The sequence below is a fragment of the Aspergillus thermomutatus genome, assembly GCF_002237265.1.
Source record: "Aspergillus thermomutatus strain HMR AF 39 chromosome Unknown NODE_366, whole genome shotgun sequence".
In the NCBI taxonomy this organism is placed as follows: domain Eukaryota; kingdom Fungi; phylum Ascomycota; class Eurotiomycetes; order Eurotiales; family Aspergillaceae; genus Aspergillus; species Aspergillus thermomutatus.
The window spans coordinates 1,064-21,661 of record NW_020798416.1 but is presented as its reverse complement, the minus strand read 5'-3'; the positions used below and the strand labels follow the sequence as shown (position 1 = coordinate 21,661).

The window sequence follows — 20,598 nt, the reverse complement described above, 5'->3', positions numbered from 1 at the left end:
GCGTCAGCCGAGATATACCGCAGTAGGTGCGTGGGCAGCGTCAGAGTGGTATAAGAGACAGGTCCAGATCCGCCCGTTTACGCGGGATGATGTGCGTATGCACATGCGCCACGCTCTGGCCCGCCTCCGGCCCGTCCTGAACAGCGATATTGAGACTCGACGCGCCGTACACGCGCTCGACCATCCGGCCGACACGCTGCACGGTGAGGAAGAGATCGGCCGTTTCGGCGGCGGTCAGGTCCGCGACGCGGGGGACGCGCCGGCGCGGGGAGACGAGGACGTGGCCCGGGAGGATGGGTTTGAGGTTTACGAGGGCGAAGGAGAGCGGCGTGATGTGGAAGACCTTGTGGATGGTGTCAGTGTGTCTGGCGTTGATGATCCGGAGAGTCGAGGGATACCTGGGAGGTGACGAGGAATGGACCAAAGTAGATCTGGGCACCCTTGACGGCGGCGGACATGGTGGGGACCGGGTCTCGGACGGACATGAACCCTATTTTTTTTTTTTTTTGATCTTTGGGAAATGAGCTGATCAATAGATTGAGTGTATGCTTGGGGAAGATTAAGAGGGATCCCTTTCGAGAGTGGATGCTATGATGCGGAGTCGAGTCGGAGAAGCTGCGCGGAACCTGCTTTGATAGCGGGACCGGCTGGCTTATCGTTATCGAAGCCTTCATCAATCATCCTGAGTATCTGGTACACAAATACTAAGTAAGACAGCAAGGCCATGCTGATGGCATTCTGCAAAATAATGGGTATCATTAATTTTCTAGACAGCCTCAAATTGTATATTACATGTCGATTGAGCCTCCACTTGGCTCAAGTCCGTGTGGGAGTACCATGAAAAAGGCGTGGGCATCGCATCAAAGAGATAAAATAAACCTCGGACAAAGATGATCTCAAGTCTCCTTGGCCGACTCCATCACTGACTCGCGCTCTTGCTCGGTTGTTGTCTGCTTATCTTCAGGCTCTTGCTGACTTTGCTCAGTGGATGCTTCCTCTACAGGCGAGGGCTTTTCCTCTTCGATTGCTTCTGTGCTGTCTTCTGCACTGATTTGTGTGTCTGCTTGCGACTCCTCGGCCTTGGGTGCCTCCGGCTCCTCAGGTGGCTGGACGGTTTGCTGCTCATCCTTTGCTGCTGCTTCTGTAATCGTATCTGACGGCTTCCCCTCTTCGTCCTCTTGCACCTCTTCAACGGTGACCTGCGACTCGGTCGTGTCTTTCGCGGGTGCATCGGCGGCTTCCTTTTGCTCTTCACTTGCAACCTCTTCCGCGGGCTGTGTTTCAGACTCGAGTTCGGGTACGGCCTCGTTGGATTCCCCATCCTTTGACTCCATCACAGGCTCCGTCTTCTGCTGCTCTTCCGATTCCTCAGCACCCTCACTGATCGTCGTAACGCGAGAACTGATGGACGGGTTATTCTTGTGGCGCCGGGTGGTTGCACCAGTGCTAATGGACGAGGGATCCATATTCTCCAGCGAGCCCTCGCCCTCCTTTCGTAGAATCGTCATCCGACGCTCGTCCACCTGCTCCTGCATGGACTGATTGGCATCGAGACCCTCCGCTTCAGCAGGCACAGTATAATTGTCTTCAGGAATAAGCTTGTACATATCACACACCGTCTTGAAAAATATGTACAACCCATCATTGCCCTCAACCTGCCAGAAGACATCCCGGTGCTGGAACCAGGCATGGGCGAAGATACGATACAGTCGACGGAATATGTTGGTCAGGTACCTCAGACTCGCCTGCGGCCCACCGCCCGCCTCGGAGCCCATCGTAAGACGACTTGGAAAATGCTTCGGAGAAGTGAGGATGTTGGTGGCCCAGTCGAGCGTATGGCAGCAGTAGTCGATCGCGCAGCAGGATTTCGGGGGGTCATGGACGGCGCAGAGATACTGCCACTCGGATGCACGCATCTCAGGGCACGTTTGCGCGGAGCAGGGCGGGTCTTCGGCGAAGAAAGCAACGATCAGGTTATTCACTTTCATGGTCAGGAAACGACAGAGTTCGTAGAGCCAGAGGGACCTGTCCACCCCCTCGGGCGGTTGCGCAAGCTGTATCGCGACATCTCGACTGATAGGCACGACGGTCTCAGATCCCTCCGGTCTTGTGAAGTGGTTGTATAACGCTTTCAGGTGTTCTTGGAGCTGGAACGGGGAGTCGAGCTGTTGGGCAACAGAGCGCCTGGTTAGCGGAGGTAACACCTTTGACCCGTTTGTTTACATGAGCTCACCTGCGATAGAGGAATCAAAGGAGGACCGACAGCCATATCAGCCGCTTTAGTTCCTGGTCGGATCCTCCGAGAAGAAGCATCATCATTGCCCTTTGAAGCAGCCAGCAATTCTTCCGTCTCTTTCCCAAACGACTCGCCGATTGATGGTGACTTCGGCCCAATCTGTACCTCCGTGAACGGGGGAGGACTAGGTAAGCGCGGTGAGCTGGACGGCGACGCCCCAGCGGCAGCCATGATGAGCAAGAAGAAATTCGAAATCGAAAGGCACGGCCTGTCACTGCAATGACGGCGGCCACCAGACACTGATGCTGGCGATGATTGATGGAGAGCTGCTGCTGCGGAGCTCGATGGGCCAGGACCACCGCCGGGGAACCTTAAGGCTCTAAGGCTACCCTAGCCCGAAGCCCATGACCGGGGAAGCCCTGAGCCCTAATCTGCATCCGCTCTAGGAACAGACGTCATTCTTCCCCGCAGAAATAAGGTACCTGACGTTGATTGCTTCATAGTTCATAGACCGTTTGATTGAGGCTTTCAGTTTAAAATCAAATCATGCCAGCAGATGTTATTGAGGATGATGATGCTCCCCCAGAGCTGGTGGATGTATCCGCGCTGCCAGACTCGGAAAAGCCCAATATCTCCAAGACACCATCTACAACATTAGACACGTCGGCACAGGATCGCGTGCCTATCACTTTGGTAACTGGTACAACTTTATCAGAGATGGACTTTTTATGCGCGAGACTCACAAACGACAAGGCTATCTCGGTGCGGGCAAGACTACCCTGCTTAATTACATCTTGAGTGTGAAACACGGCAAAAAGATAGCCGTGATCATGAACGGTTTGTCGACCAGGATCATTGGAAGAAACGTGACTGATATGTATTTCTAGAATTCGGGAACTGTAAGTTGGCACGGCGGGAGACAAGCTAGTTCAGCCAGTAAACTAACTCAACCTCAGCGACGGACATCGAAAAGCCATTGACGGTCAACCAAGACGGCCAAGAAGTCACGGAGTGGATGGAAGTCGGAAACGGCTGCATCTGCTGCTCCGTCAAGTAAGCAGTGCTCCCCCCTCAGCTCTCAAAGACAACGTGGCTGAGCAGCCGGTCGCCAGAGACTCCGGCGTCATGGCCATCGAGTCACTCATGGAGCGCCGGGGGACATTCGACTACATCCTCCTCGAGACAACCGGGCTCGCCGACCCGGGCAACATCGCGCCCGTTTTCTGGGTAGACGATAACCTCGGCAGCTCCATCTACCTTGACGGGATCGTCACGCTAGTCGACGCGAAGAACATCCTCCGTCTTCTGGACGAGCCCGCGCCAGAGGAAACCGCATCGAGCCATACCGACCGAGAGGAGAACGAGGGCCACAGGCACTCGGGGCCTGTGCTCTCCATGGCGCACATGCAGATCTCGCACGCGGACGTGATCATCCTGAACAAGGCGGACCTCGTCACCCAAGAGGAACTCGACCAGGTCCGCGCCCGCATTCTGGCGATCAACAGCGTCGCCAAGATCCATGTCACAGACCACAGCAGGACACCACAGATTGAGGGCGTCGTGCTGGATCTCCATGCCTACGACCACCTGGATAGCCTGGACTTTGGAGCCAAGGGACACAGTCACATTGACCCGGTAACACTTGCCCACAACCTTCGATCTCGCACCAGTTGACCATCCGCTAATATCCTACCAGGCAATATCAACAATCGCCATAATCACACCCCCTATACACGCCGACAAGGTCTCACGGGTAGACGCCTGGCTCCAGTCCGTCCTATGGGAATCGAAGATCCCAGTGACGGACAATACAGATACTGCCAATCTCAATAATTTCGAGATCCATCGTCTGAAAGGTATTCTAGTCCTGCAGGACGGGTCCTGTAAGATCATCCAGGCTGTCCGGGATGTCTTCGAGATCCGAGACTCGGAGCCAAAGACAAGCGGCGAAGGCGAGTGCAAGATCGTCCTGATCGGCCGTGGTCTGGGACAGGATGTGCAGCCGTGGCGGAGGAACTTTGAGGCGTTCCTGGAGGCTGGCCCGTAGCGCAGTGGTTAGAGGTGCATAGATAACTTGTCGCGTGGACAGCCGAGCGAGCGCATACGCCCCATGGTATAAGTCCATCCGCGAGATTCTTTTATTATCAGCTGGGAGGAAGCATGCGGCAAGGCCGAGGCTGCAAATAAACAGCTTCACCGGATGAGGTAGTCCCACAGCGACCGCAAAGCATATAGGACAGCTCAATGCGTTGCGAAAAGGATTTCCAGGGAACAATCATCAGCTCCGTCGTGACATACCCGCATCCTGCATGACCGATATTTGCAAAAAAGGTGTCAATTAAATTTTTCATAGAATAAATACAGCTTTGCGAAAGAGAAAAACGATACGGACATCGGCAAAGTATACACTGGAACCAACTTGAAGAGGGAAAAACGCATGAGATGATATCCGCCATTCGTATATCATGAGAAGATCGTAAATGAGGACCTAGCAGATGCCTCTCTAAATCGCAAGTCGTACTCAGACAAAGGAGGTCCTATTCTGGGAAGTAGAAGTTTCAACTTCCATATACCCTGCTAGCCCAAAAAAAGCATGAGCAACAGTTGCCATTTTCTATTCAATGGCGCAAGAGCCGTACCGAGAAGAGACTGAACAGTAGGAACCATAACTCCGGATTCGCCTTTATCGACTTATTGCGGGAGTCTCGTCCGAATGGACGAATGGGAAAATATGGGAAAAGACGCCAACGGGGTAACTGTACAGCGCAAGCAAAAACGTGTTATCAAGGGTATCGAGCGCTTTGAGACCTCCGGTTTGAGGCCTGGCTAAATCATTGTGAAGAAATGCTGAGTCGCGAGAAGGGCTTTTTTTTAGTTTCTAATATCCATCCACTGTCATACTGATGTCAAGGCATTGTTGGGGATTGCTGGGTTGATGGGCAGATGAGATTCGCTCAAATAGGGCGTTTGCTCCGCGAGGCCAAGCCTTGGGTAGTTGAAAGCGGAGCGAATGGCCAGCTGTGATAATCGATCTGTGTTCAGATCCGCAGGTTTTTGCGTTGGTACACTCGATGCGGGGTTGATTGGTAAGATTGAATGAAGAAGCGACGGGACGGAGTTTGTTGACCCTTCGCTGGACCAGTTTTGCTTCGGGATATAGGGATACTCGAGGTCCGCCGTGGAGGATGAATGAGTTGTTGCTGATGAAGCAGAAGACGTATGATATTTCACCGATTTCGAAGATGGCTCTCTGGTGCTGCCTGAAGAGCAGGCTGGATTCCTACCGACCCCGGCGAGCTCCCCGGGGATATGGTCAATTTGGAAAGGTATCGAGTTGGCTGATTGATCGACAGAATGTGTTTGATGCATAGAGTCTCCTCCGCTAGCGTGTAGTCTTTTATCATGTGCTTCACCACGGTCAGGCGTGTGATTGCGAAGTACTTGCCTCTCTGGTATGCCTCTATCTGCAGAGGAGTTAGGGCGCTGACCATTTGTCTCGGAAGTTCGAGAATCGAAGCGGTGCTCCTCAGATTTAAGAGTCACCGAGCAGGGCCGACTGTCGGCTGCATACTCGTGCATGGAGTTTGAATGTTCACTGGTGGTCAGCATTCTTTCGCCGTCAACTGACACACTGTAACGGTCTTCCTCAAGGTATGCTGGAAAGGACTCTACGCTATTGGCATATAGCTGAGACCCTGCCTCGTCCAGAGGGACAGGTCTTTCACGGAAATGACGAGGTTGATGAAATGGCCGATTGTTTGGACCGAGGAAAGTTGCTGGTGTAGTAATGGCACGAGCATTGTATAACGGTAACGGGCTGTTGTACAGTCCAACCCCGAGGCCTCCATGCGGAAGATGCGTCGAGGGTAATTGTGGTGTTGCTACTGAAAGCTCCTGTGGGAAGAAGACCAGGAGCTCCTTTGCCGAGAGTCTGTATCGAGGAGAAGGACTCAAGCAGATTGATACTATCCTGCGATACCAATCAGGCACGTTCACCTCCTCGCCCAGCAAGAGGGGGCGAGGCTGCCGTTCAGGTTCGTCTTCCTCGGTGGCCAGCGCCCACAGAGTCATCCCTAGCTGATACAGATCGGTTTTGACCCCGATGTACATGGATATTCGCTGGTTGCTCTCGATCTTGGCGGCAATTTCTGGGGGCTCCCATCCCACAGGACAGCCCCGTCTGTTGATATCGATGATTTTCGCGTTGTCATCAGCGTCCACCACGATGTTCGACAATGTGAAGTCTCCTTGGACATATCCTGACTCGTGAATCTCACCCAGACCATGGACGATTTGCCTTGCCCACCGCGCTCGCCGTTCCCATGAGATTGTGCCCCGCTGCTCATACAGAATGTCAACCAACGCCCCCTGCTCGGCGTAACTGATGAGTAAACCCTTGACGACATCTCGCCGGTCGTTGACAACAATTCCTTCCACTTGAATGACATTCGGTGAGCCGTTGAGGGCATGTAGAGCGTTAATCTCGTAGAGAAACTCGTCGACCGTGTCGGGACCGGGGATTTCCTTTTTGATATAGTTCTTGCCATCCAGTCGGACATTGTACACGAAGCCCGACAGATGCGCCTCGAAATGCAGCTGGTATTCAGGGACAAGGCGAGCCTCCGGCAAATGGCCGATACTGGAGGTCGGAGGGTAGGGGATGATTTCGTTCACGTCTTCGGTAACGTGGACATGGAGGCGGCCATCACGCGTCTCCAATTTCAGGTTCGTGACTGTGTCGTAAAACTGAATCTCTGGAAGCGACTCTCGGATGGACTCGTATATTCGGGCGCATTTGTCTCGCTGGTAGCGTAATTCCTTCAGATCCTGCTCGAGCGAATCAGGAGGAGCCCCCCGGTAATCACAAGAAATGGTGACTCTGCGCCATCGATTGGGGGCCTCCGCGTAGGTGACGAAAAATTTCTCGCGCTCCGACCGGTCACGAAAATGCATACTCAGATTCAGTATCCATCGCTTTTCCAACTCCATCTCAATCAAATCCTCCGGCGGCTCTTCGGGCAGATCCGCAACGTCGGGACACGGATTCCAATCGGACATAACCTCACTGTCATCATTCGTCGTCGCAGGTGGTTCAACTTCCTCCACCGTGGGTTCTCCCGCGTGGTCGTGCCATGGAACCTCGGGCGCGGACAATCTGGGGTCCACGGCGGGCTGTGGGGACCTGGTCCGCTGAGCGCTCAACGGGCGACGACGGTCGGCGGAAACGGCACGACGGGGCTCTGGTTCGACGGGGGCTAGACGATCTCGTCGTTCGGAGTCTTGTCTCTTGAATGTTGCTGAACGGGGCAGACCGACGCCTACCCTGCGAGAAAGTCTGCGGGTCAGGTTATCGTGGGGTTTGGAGGAGTGGTGGCTATTGCCGTTGTTGTTGTTGTTGGTGGTGTTGGCAGTGGAAGAAGGGTTTGCGGGAGGTGAGGAGTCACCAGAAGGTGGCCGGGAGGATAAGTCGCGATCATCACGGCCCAGCAGTCTTCGAAGACCGAGTCGATGCCACATGCTCTGTTTGGGGCGAGGGTTGGCCTTTTCTGGGTCAAGCAGAAGACCCAGGTGCCTCGTGGGGCTATATGAACTGTCTGCGATGGAGATGGCCATACAGCTCGATTCGGTCGCTCCACTGTCGTGCAAGGAACGACTTGAACACCCCGCCAACTGGAGCCCCGATGTCCATAAGAATTGAGGCCGTCACTGGGAGAAAGAACGATAGTAATCAACTCAGTGCTATTGCAGCCGGTACTACCTGTCTAAATCGAACAACCTAGAGATAGGGGAAGAGATTGAAGAGAGAGAAGCGAAAAGATGATTGGGAGAAGAGAACGAGAGAAGAGAACGAGAAAAATCAGAAGGAAAATTTTTTTCCTGTTTTCTCTCTTGTTCCCTTGAGAAGTCGGTGAGGTTTGAATTGTTGTCGTATGAAAATTTGCTTCGTCCGTGCCAGCTTGGGCTGTGGCTGGTTTCTTTTTTTTTTTCTTCTCTTGACTGCCTAATGAGGATCGAACAATGAGGGCGAGAGCGAATGGGTCAAGGCGAAGGGCATCAGGAGTCAGGGGAATTCTTGTTGCGAGGATCCAGAGACAATATGATAGTAGAAGAATCACGAGACAGAAGTATTCAGATGGACAGAGGATAGATAGATACGTAGACTCGATAGTTGAAGATGCAGGAGAGATGGATATGATAGATGGACAATGGTCAATGGGCAACGGTGATGGTGATGGTGGTTTTGCCCTGCTTGCTGCAAGGCGTCTGTCTACTCGTTTAGATCCAAGTCTTTTTGATATCTAGACTAAGGATAATAATAATTGTAGCAGCAGCAATATGACAAAAATCTTGTCAAAGCCAACTAATTAACCGTCATCCCTCCATCCTCTTAGTTTACTCCTTTCATTGGGAGGGTCAATTGTATGGAGTATAGAATAGAATACCTATCTGGGGATGTCCAGCTCCCTGAGTGTCGATAAACAAAAGACAGAGAAGAAAATTCTGAAGAGAATTGTCGATCACTAGAAATGAAAATAATTAAACTTCCATTAAGATAGAGATAGACACTGACACTTAATCCTAAACGCACAAATCGAATATTGAAGCTGTATGGCGGCCTGACATGTGCCTGACTCTCTCTCTCTCTGTATAGAAGAGTGACGAAGGCATCATCTTTTCTCATCACACCACGAATAACTAGGTACCTTAGTATCTCGATAAATACTCAATTGCAACAGCCTTGTGATTCGACCCTGATATCCCATTCGCAGCGATACCGAAGCGATGAATTATCCCAGTGAACCTGCATCCCTTTTCTTCCTGATGCATTAGGTAGACATTAATGCACAACCCGAATCTTTCTCGAAGCCTTAGTTCGCTTGTTTCGGTTGTCTGTCCGGACTCCGGAGTATGTAGATAGCCTTCCCAAAGGACACAAGGTATGATATCGTTATCTTCATGTGCTGGCTCACTACAGCGTATACTCCATTTTCCTTCTCCCATCCATATCACACACACAGTGATGACGATGATGATGATGATGATGATGACGATGATGGCGATGGTGACGATGATCCAACCCAGCGTATCGCATGGTGAGTCAGTCCTCGACTAACCTACGGGTAGGTAGTCAATCATGGCGGATCAACAAAGTACTCGAACAACAAGTATTATTCCAGAAAATAAACATAAGCCAAGCAAAAGAAAAAGAAAAGATGCGGAGCAAGGCTGAGATCATTACCGGTGTCGTCTATTAAAGTATAGTACCTTAGAGTTTCAAAGTGATGCTTCCATAGAACGACCAGAACCCAGCCCATGCATCCAATCATCGCATCAAGATATCCAACACCAATCACTTCCCTCTCATGCTCTCAAGATTGACATCAGATGCAACCATCAAATCGTACTGCTTCATCAGCGATACACAAACACCTAAATTGCGGTGCACTGCTGGTATATCTCAGTGTCATCTCAAGTCCAGAGAACCTAAAGAGCCCCTCCCTCCATGTGCCAGCCGATTCAAGCCGATCTTACTGTCTGCGCAAGTTCAACAGGTCAAAGAGGTTTCGTCTTACGCCCGAAAATGGCATCGGCACAGATCCATCCTGACCAGCTTCTCCGTCCAGTTGGGCAATAGTACGAGGATATCCTTTTCTGGCTTGTGAATATGGTAGGTTTGTATGATATTTCCATTGGCAGGCTTGCCTCTTCCCAGACCAATTTCTGGCAAGATCAAGAATCCACCACGTCTTCATATATACATACAGACATCGACAAGGCCTCTCCAACAAGCAGTTGAGGATGCACTGTGCCCTGCACGTTTCCCCATGTAACATGGCCAGGACAAACCCAACGTAGAGACCTATTCTTGAAGAGCGGAGATAGTTTGCATGAATCCCTCTGGCTGCAGTCGGCGCCCCTATTTCTCTGGTCCTGATCCAGAAGAGATGAAGGCAACATGCTGTATTCAAACGAGGTTTGCTTTTGTAGACACCGTCAAAACGACATCGTTAGGCCCAACCCAAATCTAATCAGATGATCGACACGAAACTCCCGGCCCATGCTTCCGATAATGAACGCCTCAGGCATCAAAGCAATCGCAAAAAATCAACGTGAGATACATAGCATAGCAGCAGCCGAATTAATATATTACGGCGATGTTGAAATGTGCTCATGATCTCTTTCAATCATCCTCTTCGTGAGATTCCTTCTTGGGCGTCTTTGCGAGCTGCTTCTGCCAAATCTTATTGGCGGCGTCCTTGTCGAGCTCGGCGAAGAGAATGTTGAACACTTCCGAGTACCAGCTCACTGCGTGGCCTTCAATACCTTCTTTGATGTTCTACATATATTGTCAGCTCGATGAATGTACCATGGAAGATGGTATATTATGGAAATTACTCACCTCGGGTAGCTCTAGCCAGTCGGACATATTGTCTGCAGGGAAGATAATCTTCTTCGCACCAGCACGACGAGCAGCTACTGTCTTCTCCCGCAAGCCGCCGATACGAAGGACTTTGCCCGTCACCGTCAGTTCTCCTGTCATTGCTATTGTCGGGTCGAGAGGGTGGTTCAGGGCCAGCGAAAGAAGAGAAGTGGCCATGGTGATACCGGCAGATGGACCTGAATCCACTTGTTAGACCTCCATCGAGAAAAGGTAGCATGGGCTGAGAATTTTTCTCGACTTACCATCCTTGGGAACAGCGCCTTCAGGGCAATGCATATGAAGTTTCGCCTTCTCAAAGAATTTGTTCTCCGGAAACTGCTTAGCCAAGACCGACTTTGCAAACGAGTATGCAATCTGCGTGGATTCTTTCATCACAGTCTGCAGATTTCCCGTGATGTCGATACCAGGCCGTGACTCGGGAGTCAGAGCATTTTCCAAAATTGACTCGACGTACAGTGCGGCTCCGCCCATGCTGGTCCAGGCCAGACCCATTGTGACACCAGGGGGGAAGGTGTCGTAGAGTCGGTCTGCTGTGAAGACAGGAGGACCGACGTAATCCGTAAGGCTGTCTTTGCCGATACTGAGGTGCACGCTCTCAGGAACCTTGAGCGCGAGACGTGGAGTCTCCGTTGTCGATTTTTCGGGATCGGCAGGGGGTTCCATGGGATCGGTGTCTTCGGTCTCCTTCTTCGATTCCTCCTGCGCGGCTTTGCCCTCGTCAGTGAGAGCCTTGTCTTCTCCAAGAACATCCTCGCCAAGATCCTCGACGATCTTGAAAGCCGCTTTGCGATATACTTTCTCAATCTGCTTCTTCAGATTTCGAACACCACTCTCGCGGCAATACGACTTGATCAGTTCCTCGATGGCGTCCTTCTGGAGCGTGACGTCGACATCCTTCAGACCCGTGAGTTCCCTTGCAGCAGGTGCAAGGTATCGCTCGGCAATAGCCATCTTCTCATCCGCAACGTAACCGGACAGCTCAATGAGCTCCATGCGGTCCAGTAGAGGCCGAGGAATGGTGTCTGTGACATTGGCCGTGCAAACGAAGAGAACCTTCGATAAATCGACTGGAACATCCATGTAGTGATCGAGGAAGGATGAGTTCTGTTCTGGGTCTAGAAGTTCGAGCAGGGCCGATGATGGATCACCCTGATGACCTCGTCCGATTTTGTCCACCTCATCAATCAGAATCAGAGGATTCTCGGTCTGGCACTTCTTGAGGGCTTGAATGATACGGCCGGGAAGTGCACCCACGTAGGTCCGACGATGTCCCTTGATCTCAGCAACATCCGTGAGACCTCCAACGGAGAACCGGTAATACTGGCGGTTCAGAGCTCGGGCGATCGACTTTCCGATACTGGTCTTTCCGACACCTGGGGGTCCTACAAGGCAGAGAATCTTGCCTTCCACGGTCCCGCGAAGCTTTCCAACCGCAATGAATTCAAGGATACGATCCTTCACATCCTTCAAGCCATAATGGTCTTCGTCCAAGACACTCATGGCATGCTTGATACCAAAGTTCTCCACACTCTTCTGACCCCATGGAATTTGAGTCAGCCAGTCCAGGTAATTCCGAGTAACGTTGAATTCCGATGCGGCTGGCTCGAGGTGGGCCAGTTTGTTGATCTCCTCGTCAAACACCTTTTTGACAGCCTCTGGCATGGCCAACTTCGATGCCTTTTCTTTGAACTTCTCCACCAGTTTGTCCTTGCCGTCCGACTCAATACCCAATTCTCTCTTGATGCCCTTCATCTGCTCCATCAGCCAATACTCGCGTTGACGTTTCTGAATCTTCGCCTCGACATCCTTGGATATCTTGGACTGGAGCTGTGCGTTCATCAATTCCTTCTTCAACACTACTAATGCCTTTGGAAGTCGCTCTTCAATGTTCATAATCTCGAGGACTTCTTGCATCTCATGCAGTTCTCCAGCAGAGACTGCGGCGGCAAAGTCGGCCAATTTAGCTGGCTCATCGCTGAGATTACCCGGAAACTGGTCGGTATAGAATGCGGAAATTTGGTCACGGAAGAGGGGGTTCAAACTGGCAATCTCCTTGCAGACGTTGACAATTTCACTCGTCACCGCACGGATGATAGCGCTCTTCTTGTCAAAAGGCTCCTCCGCCAAATTCTCCACATTCACCAAGCTGACGGGGTATTTGCGCAAGAAAGAAGTAGGCTCGTAGAGTTCCTTTGGGGTGGGTTCGGCCCCGCCCTCTTCAAAGCTCGCCACGACATCCCCCCGCTTTTCGATAGCCTTGTCCTCAGCGCCGCCAGCCTTGGCCTGTTCACCAGGAGGAAGAAGAGACGAAATCTTGATGCGACGATGAGGATAAAGGACGGCTGTCACACCGCTGGCTTCTCCACGAAGAGGGTAGGCAGCAGTAATTTGAGCAAACACACCGACATCGTACACGTCGTCGAGATTTTCAATCACATCGCCATCGGCATTCTCATCCTTGAACAAGAAGGCACCCACGTAAGGCTGTCCTCGTTTCATCATATCCTGGATTGCTGTTGCCACATTCGGGTCTCGGATGGTGATCGCTTTGTAGAAGCCAGGGAACAGAGGTCGCTTAGCGATGGGGATAGCCATGACCTGAGGATAAACCTCCGGAACGGATGGCTTCTGTAAAGCTTTATCACCTGAGCCTTTCTTACCCCTTCGTCCACCATCTTCGTTCCCGCCGTTGCTCGGAGTAGACTTCGAGTCCGAAGAGCCCCCTCCACTGACAGGAATGGGGGACGGATTCTCCGTAGTATCTGACTTCCCTTCTATGGCACCGTTTTCTTTCTTTGCATCTTCCTCCACTCCACGCTGCTCCTTCTCCCCCACTACTTTATCTCTCCGCCGTCCGGAGCCCGATGTCGGAGTTCCCGGTTCCCTCCCTGTTGAGTCGGGTGACCTTCTTCGACTTTCAGGGGATCTGTCGCCGTCCTTTTGTTCGTTTGAATCCTTCTGCTCTTGCAGAGTTGAGTCTTCCTTCTCCTCACCCGGTGGAGGCTTCTCTCTTCGTCGGATAGAGCTCGTAGAAAAGGCGCGCGGAGACAGTGAGGGCGAGCGAGAGAGGCGGTATACGCTTAAGTTTAAACGTACAGAACCATTGTTTCGAGCGAAAGCAAGTAGAGGTCGAAGGACTAACGGGCGTGGCGTCCGGTGGAGCGCGGCTCTCCAGGGGAGTGACTGGCCGCGGAGCATGCTATTGTGTTAAGGAACGAAAGGAGGTAGAGAAGGGGTATGCAGGGAAACTCCGTTGTATATCTGTAATGAAGAGAGTAAAGCTATAGACGTGCACAAGAAAGAGTAAAAAATTAGACGAAGACCAGAGAAAGCATTACTCAAACAGACGTCGAGTGACTGTTTCGGTAGCCGAGCAGGTGCTTTCATCATCATCAGCACCCGGCGCATCATCATTTCTCCGGGCGGGTTCGGGGAACTTTTTCGAAAGCCGACTCGAAGCTTCTAAAAGACCCCAAAGCTTCCAATCCACTCTCCTCCATCTCCAGAGGTTCGGCAAAACTTCGATTGCGATGTTCCCCTGCCTAGTCGGGTCTTCTTTTCATTAGCGCCATTGACTTTTTTTCATATTTCTATCTTTTTGATCCGATAACGTCCTCAGTCGCTTACTACACCATCGATATCCAACATGAATTCCACTACCGCGGCAATGCCTAAAGTTGCGGCTATCCCCGCTCGTCTGTTGCGGACTTCACGCCAATGCTCAAACCAGACTCCAGCGAACAAAGTCCGATCATCGACTCATATTCGAACCCACCATGTCTCGACAATCGCTTCCTCCGGCAAGCGTTCGCGTGATGGCGTCTATTCTAGGAAATTCCCCTCAATCGTCTCGGCAAGGGTAGGTAGTTGTCGTCGGTTATTTATCCAGAACTGTATCTATTGTGATTGTATCTGAACAGTTGCTGACCCATTCTCTTCTTCACAGAGCTTTCACGCGACTGCAACTCTTGCCGCTGTTCCCGATCCTTACAAGGTTTTAGGAGTGGATAGGAATGCTTCAGCAGGAGATATCAAGAAGGCTTACTATGGAATGGCAAAAAAATATCATCCGGATACCAACAAAGACCCGAACGCCAAGGAAAAGTTTGCGGAGGCTCAGTCGGCTTATGAGCTACTATCCGACGCCAAAAAGAGAGAGACTTACGACCGGTTCGGTTCCGCCGCATTCGATCAAAACGGCGGCTTCGACCCCAACGCGGCAGCTGGTGGTAACCCGTTCGCCGGTGCTGGCGGGTTTCACGGTTTTGGTGGGGGCTTCCCCGGCGGTTTCGCTGCAGATATCAATTTCGAGGATCTATTCGGTGCTTTTACGGGCGGCGCACGTCGCGCCGGCCGGGGCAGACGCGGCCCTTTCCAGGAGGTTTTGGTAGGCGAGGACATCGAGGTTCAGACCAATATCTCTTTCATGGAGGCTGCCAAAGGTACATCAAAAGATGTCGTCATCACGCCCTTAACTCAATGCGGTACTTGTAAAGGAGAGGGCCTGAAAGAGGGTGCCAAGCGATCGCAATGTCGCCAGTGCAACGGCTCTGGCACGCGTGTGCACTTCATGCAGGGTGGCTTCCAGGTGGCAGCCACTTGTGATGCTTGTGGAGGAGCAGGCATGACCGTTCCGCGGGGTTCTGAATGCGGTACTTGCAGAGGCAACGGGGTCGTTCGGGACAAGAAAACTATCACGGTTGACATCCCAGGCGGTGTTGAGGACGGCATGCGGTTGAGGGTGGCAGGCGAAGGAGACGCACCTCCTACAGGAACGCAAGCCACCCCGGGTACCCGCACCCAACGAGGCGATCTCTACGTTTCTATTCGGGTCGCACCTGACCATCGCTTCAGTCGCTCCGGTTCCGACATCCTCTACACTGCTTCCATTCCACTCACCACTGCTCTCCTCGGCGGTGAAGTGACGATCCCAACGTTGGATGGCGAAGTCAAAGTGAAGGTAGCCACCGGAACTGGCACTGGCGATCGGATTACGCTCTCCGGGATGGGCATGAAGAAGCTGGGAGGTCGGTCCAAAGGGTACACGCCAACAGGTGACCTGAAGGTTGAGTTCAAGGTTGCCATGCCGAAGTACTTGACGGCCAATCAGCGAACGATCCTGGAAGTCCTCGCGGATGAGATGAACGACAAGACTGCTCGACGGATGATGAACATCGGGAAAGACAGGTAAGGATGGTTGGCTGCAAAGTGTTCTTTTTCGGTAGAAAATGCTGACCATGCCATGTGCACGAAATAGCGCTCCATCAGAGGCAGGCGCCCCCAACGAGGCCCAGAAGAATGAAGGCTTCCTCAAGTCCGCCTGGCACAAGCTCATGAATCACACGAAGAACGACAACGGTGGCAACTCCGCTAGCAACCCAAGCAAGAAAGAGTCGGGCGACGCCAAAAAGGGCGACAAGGAAAGCAAATAATCCTCTGGCCCGAGCTCCTCGACCTGTACAGTTGAGATTTGCGTACTGTGGATCTACTTCATTTTCTGAAATGTATTAAACTTTTTCTTTTTGGACATATATCATAGCGCCGGCGAGTTGGTGTTTGTTTGTGGTTATTTCTGTTCATCATCATGGTGGGATGTTTTCGGTGTCTGTCTATACCTCCTTTTCGACCGCTACGTGGACGGTTAGACGAGAAATTACGCGGGATTCTGGATTGTATGTGAGCATGCATGGATGTACTATTAGAATTACCTGAGCTGCAACACGAAGAAGACATCTCTACTTTTCCAACTGAATCGACGTCATTATCCAGCCGCGAATCCACCGAGTGTTTCTGCTTTGGCGCCGATCCGAAGCTGTTAGCTGCTATTGCTCTGCTGACGGTCGGCACTATGATTCAGTCAATTCCGCCTATTTAGGCAGTCATTGCCCCTCGATTTCCATCCAGAAGAACTCTCCCGTCCCTTTCTTGGGAATTCTGCCGGCGTAGACTGAGCTTCTTGCGCCTATATTGTTTAGCTGTCAGTCTCCTCACCGTTCCCACCATGTTCGTCATATATCTTGGCTCCCTGGACTAACATACGTTAGGCCGTGCCCCTTCCTGGTTACCCCACAGCAGCACAGCTCCATCACATCACAGTCCCCGATACGTCGACCTGTCCCCGTCTTCCACCGTTCAATCTACATTGCACATTGTTACCTCTGGATCCGCCTTATACTATACCTCTAGTCTCTCTCTGCGCGTGGATGGGAGCTCCCCGCTCCGAGCGATCATCAACATGGTTCAGTCTCCGATGCTGTCCTGTCCGTTGAAGCAGACCAACGAGATCGATTGGATTCGGCCTCTTAAGGACTATATCAGACAAAGTTACGGGGAAGATCCGGAACGATACAATCAAGAATGCGCCACCCTCAACCGCTTAAGACAGGACATGAGGGGTGCTGGAAAGGACAGTGCGACGGGCCGCGATCTACTATACCGATATTATGGGCAGCTTGAGCTTTTAGACTTGAGATTCCCCGTCGATGAGAATCACATCAAGATCTCCTTTACATGGTATGGCTTCCCAGCTTGTTGACGGGCACCGCTGGCTGAATGGTTCACTTTTGCTGATCGACGCTTCATCGTCCCATGACAGGTATGATGCTTTTACCCACAAACCGACCTCTCAGTACTCGTTGGCCTACGAAAAGGCGTCGATCATCTTTAATATCTCCGCCGTCCTCTCATGTCATGCAGCCGACCAGAACCGCGCAGAAGATAGCGGATTGAAAACTGCCTACCATTCCTTCCAGGCATCAGCAGGGATGTTCACTTACATCAACGAGAACTTCTTACACGCCCCTTCGACCGATCTGAACCGGGAGACAGTCAAAGCATTGATCCACATCACACTTGCTCAGGCGCAGGAGGTCTTCCTCGAGAAACAAGTGGCGGACCAAAAGAAAGCTGGGTTTCTGGCCAAGTTGGCCAGTCAAGCGGCTTATCTTTACTCGCAGGCCGCTGAAGGAATTCAGGAGTATGCCAAGGGTGTCTTTGATAAGTCGTGGACCATCGTTGTCCAGGCGAAAGCGGCTCACATGGCGTCGGTGGCTTCGTATTATCAAGCTTTGGCGGACAGTGAGAGCAATTCCCACGGAGTTGCTATCGCCAGGCTGCAGCTGGCTGACAAAAACTCGATTGCTGCGCTGGGATGGGCCAAGTCATTCCCGACGTCTGTCGCGGCCAACTCGAACTTGAGTTCTGAGTCGGGGGCCAATCTGATTGAAACAATTAAATACCACCAGGCGAATGTGCAGGCCAAACTCACCACCTTTGTGAAGGACAACGACTTCATCTACCATCAGCCCGTTCCCAACGAAGCTGGCCTGTCCGCTGTTGCCAAGCTGCCCGCAGCGAAGGCTATCCCCGTGAGTGAACTTTACCAGGGACAAGACATTCAACGTATCATCGGACCAGATATCTTCCAAAAGCTCATCCCCATGTCCGTGACCGAGACAGCCAGTCTCTATGACGAAGAAAAGGCCAAGTTGATCCGAGCGGAAACGGAAAAGGTCGAGACAGCGGACAGCGAGATGGCTGCCAGCCTTGACTACTTAAAGCTCCCCGGAAGCCTCAATATCCTCAAAGGTGGCATGGATCAAGAAATGACGGTTGACGACGACTTCCGACAATGGTGCCAGGAACTAGCGGGCCACCAATCGTTTAATAAGGCGTTTGACACCCTTCAGAATCGAAAAGGCGAGATACTGTCACAATTAGATCAATGCTCAAAACAGCTCGACCTAGAGGAGAGCGTATGTGAGAAGATGCGATCGAAGTACGGGGCAGACTGGAGTCAGCAGCCCAGTGCCAGGCTGAATACTACACTGCGCAGTGACATCCGGACGTATCGGGACACCATCAACGAGGCCAGTGCCAGCGACTCGCAGCTTCTAGCCACCCTCAGACAACACGAGACGGATTTCGATGAAATGCGCTCCGCTGGTGAAACGAACGAGGCTGACGTGTTGTATCAGCGCGCAATGATCAAAGCCGGATCGAAACATGGAAAGGGCAAGAATGGAGTTGGTAGCCCGTATGCATCCACTCCGGAGGAGAGCCTGCTAGATGACGTTTACGATGAGGGAAGCCTTTCGGTGGCGGAACAAATCGCCAGGGTGGAATCCATTCTGAAGAAGTTGAATCTAGTGAAGCGGGAACGGTCTCAGGTGCTGAAAGACTTGAAAGAAAAGGTAGACAGTCTCCGAACCTTCTCTGTGGCATTCGTTCTGATCTAATGGTACAATCGCAGGTTCACAATGACGATATTTCCAATGTCTTGATCTTGAACAAAAAGTCGATTGCTGGACAAGAGAGTCAGCTCTTTGAAACCGAGTTGGAGAAATTCCGTCCGCACCAGAACCGGTTGCTCCAAGCCAATCACAAACAGGCCGCATTGATGAAGGAACTCACCAAGGTTTATGGCGACTTGCTTCAAGATAAGCGAGTACGGTCCGAACAATCAAAATATGAAACCATCACCCGCCAACGCAACACCGTGATGGCTCGGTACAAGAAGATATACGATGCCTTCAACGGTCTGCTCTCCGGAATCGTGCAAGCACAGACTTTCTACACGGAAATGGGTGAAACAGTAGACAGTCTGAAGAAGAATGTCGAAACCTTTATCAACAACCGCCGGTCTGAAGGAGCTCAACTCCTCGGGCAGATCGAGCGGGAGAAGGCGAGTACTGCAACGGAGCAGGAGGACCGGGAACGAGAGAAGCTACGGCAGCTCATGGAGCGCCTGTCGACTGAGCCAAAAGCTACATCTACTCCCTCACCATCGACGGCCCCTTCCAAGGCCAAATCCCCTCCACCACCCGTGAAGACGCCCGGGTATCCGGGTCCGGGCATTACCTCTCCTCAGATGTCACCACACTTTGCGCCTGGTGTTGCAGGCCAACAGCATGGCATTCCTCTCTCCCATTCCCCCGCACCTTATGGTCAATATGCCGCGCCTCCTGGTGGAGTCTCTTACATGCAGGGGCAACCGTACCAACAAGGCGCTGCGGCACCGTTGTCAGAGGGCTACAACCCGATGGCATATCCAGTGCCCGCTTCGATTTCCCCTCCCCCTGCTCAGCAATACTATTCGTCCACACCCGCTCCCTACAGCGGGTACTCGAATCCAACACCGCCAACTGCTCCGTCACAGTTCATGCCACAGGGTTACGTGCCCCCTCCACCGCCGCCGCGGCCGCAGCAAACTTCCTACCCACCCGCTACAGGTCCATGGCCGTCCGGTCCCGGGGGATACGCGCAAAGCAGGCCCTACGGGACAAGCCAGCATCACAAGGCGCAGTCGCAGTCTCAGTCATCCTCCTCGACGGACCCGTGGGCGGGCCTCAACGCGTGGAAATGAGGCTTCCAGGCACGGATCTCAACTATTAGCCATCATGAAGTATGATAGACATTTGGGAGGGGATGTCGAACGGTTCGCATTCTGGCGTTGGCTATATGATCTATGGCTTTCATGCTTTTGCCGTATTTTCTGTCAAGTCTTTGTTCTTACCCCGCGCCGTCGCAAATTATATCATTTTCTCTCCAGTTCTCATCTTAGGTATTCTGCCATGTATTGATGATGCTATTGTTCAGCGAGAATATATAAATGAAGTCAATGTGTTTAAAAGTTCTGTTGGACCCTAGTTAGAAGGCGGTGGTCTACCGACCTCAGAGACAATCATCTCATATATCAGATATCAACAGAGAGACACGGAGGCGTGATAGTACCTATCAATGCAGCCATGCACAGTCACATGCAGAGAACATACATACACCACAGGTAAGAGAACATCGGTCAAGATCAACGCATCCTGCAGGTCGAAAAGAAACATCCGTGGCAATTGCAGCGCATTCATGTCACCAGAAAAATAGGTAATGGAGTGACCCGTAAGAGTAACGAGACTAGGCACCTCTG

The 20,598-nt window shown here is 52.0% G+C and overlaps 7 protein-coding genes across 7 annotated transcripts; 3 read left to right on the top strand and 4 right to left on the bottom strand.

The window, feature by feature from the left end:
- Nucleotides 1-40: 40 nt before the first annotated feature.
- On the bottom strand, nt 41-458 carry APH1 (HIT family protein; the record flags this gene model as incomplete). Its single annotated transcript, XM_026756772.1, has 2 exons — nt 41-343; nt 399-458. 2 exons carry the CDS (start codon nt 456-458, stop codon nt 41-43), a joined length of 363 nt encoding a protein of 120 aa, XP_026610053.1.
- A 438-nt stretch (nt 459-896) lies between these two features.
- On the bottom strand, nt 897-2,467 carry CDV56_102923 (Mob1 family protein; the record flags this gene model as incomplete). The annotated part of the gene is made up of 2 exons (XM_026756542.1): nt 897-2,165; nt 2,234-2,467. 2 exons carry the CDS (start codon nt 2,465-2,467, stop codon nt 897-899), a joined length of 1,503 nt encoding a protein of 500 aa, XP_026610052.1.
- Nucleotides 2,468-2,782: 315 nt separating this feature from the next.
- On the top strand, nt 2,783-4,283 carry CDV56_102683 (CobW family GTP-binding protein; the record flags this gene model as incomplete). Its single annotated transcript, XM_026756302.1, has 6 exons — nt 2,783-2,936; nt 2,990-3,073; nt 3,124-3,135; nt 3,193-3,289; nt 3,349-3,871; nt 3,933-4,283. 6 exons carry the CDS (start codon nt 2,783-2,785, stop codon nt 4,281-4,283), a joined length of 1,221 nt encoding a protein of 406 aa, XP_026610051.1.
- An 848-nt stretch (nt 4,284-5,131) lies between these two features.
- Nucleotides 5,132-7,849, bottom strand: CDV56_102229 (protein kinase family protein; the record flags this gene model as incomplete). Its single annotated transcript, XM_026755848.1, has 1 exon — nt 5,132-7,849. The coding sequence occupies one exon, from the start codon at nt 7,847-7,849 to the stop codon at nt 5,132-5,134; it is 2,718 nt and encodes a 905-aa protein (XP_026610050.1).
- A 2,569-nt stretch (nt 7,850-10,418) lies between these two features.
- Nucleotides 10,419-13,877, bottom strand: PIM1 (endopeptidase La; the record flags this gene model as incomplete). Its single annotated transcript, XM_026755004.1, has 3 exons — nt 10,419-10,574; nt 10,638-10,855; nt 10,922-13,877. The coding sequence occupies 3 exons, from the start codon at nt 13,875-13,877 to the stop codon at nt 10,419-10,421; spliced, it is 3,330 nt and encodes a 1,109-aa protein (XP_026610049.1).
- Nucleotides 13,878-14,325: 448 nt separating this feature from the next.
- Nucleotides 14,326-16,111, top strand: CDV56_101049 (putative mitochondrial DnaJ chaperone (Mdj1); the record flags this gene model as incomplete). Its single annotated transcript, XM_026754668.1, has 3 exons — nt 14,326-14,538; nt 14,626-15,866; nt 15,937-16,111. 3 exons carry the CDS (start codon nt 14,326-14,328, stop codon nt 16,109-16,111), a joined length of 1,629 nt encoding a protein of 542 aa, XP_026610048.1.
- An 803-nt stretch (nt 16,112-16,914) lies between these two features.
- Nucleotides 16,915-20,043, top strand: bro1 (putative signal transduction protein BroA; the record flags this gene model as incomplete). Its single annotated transcript, XM_026754070.1, has 3 exons — nt 16,915-17,192; nt 17,275-18,871; nt 18,931-20,043. The coding sequence occupies 3 exons, from the start codon at nt 16,915-16,917 to the stop codon at nt 20,041-20,043; spliced, it is 2,988 nt and encodes a 995-aa protein (XP_026610047.1).
- Between the last annotated feature and the right edge of the window lie 555 nt (nt 20,044-20,598).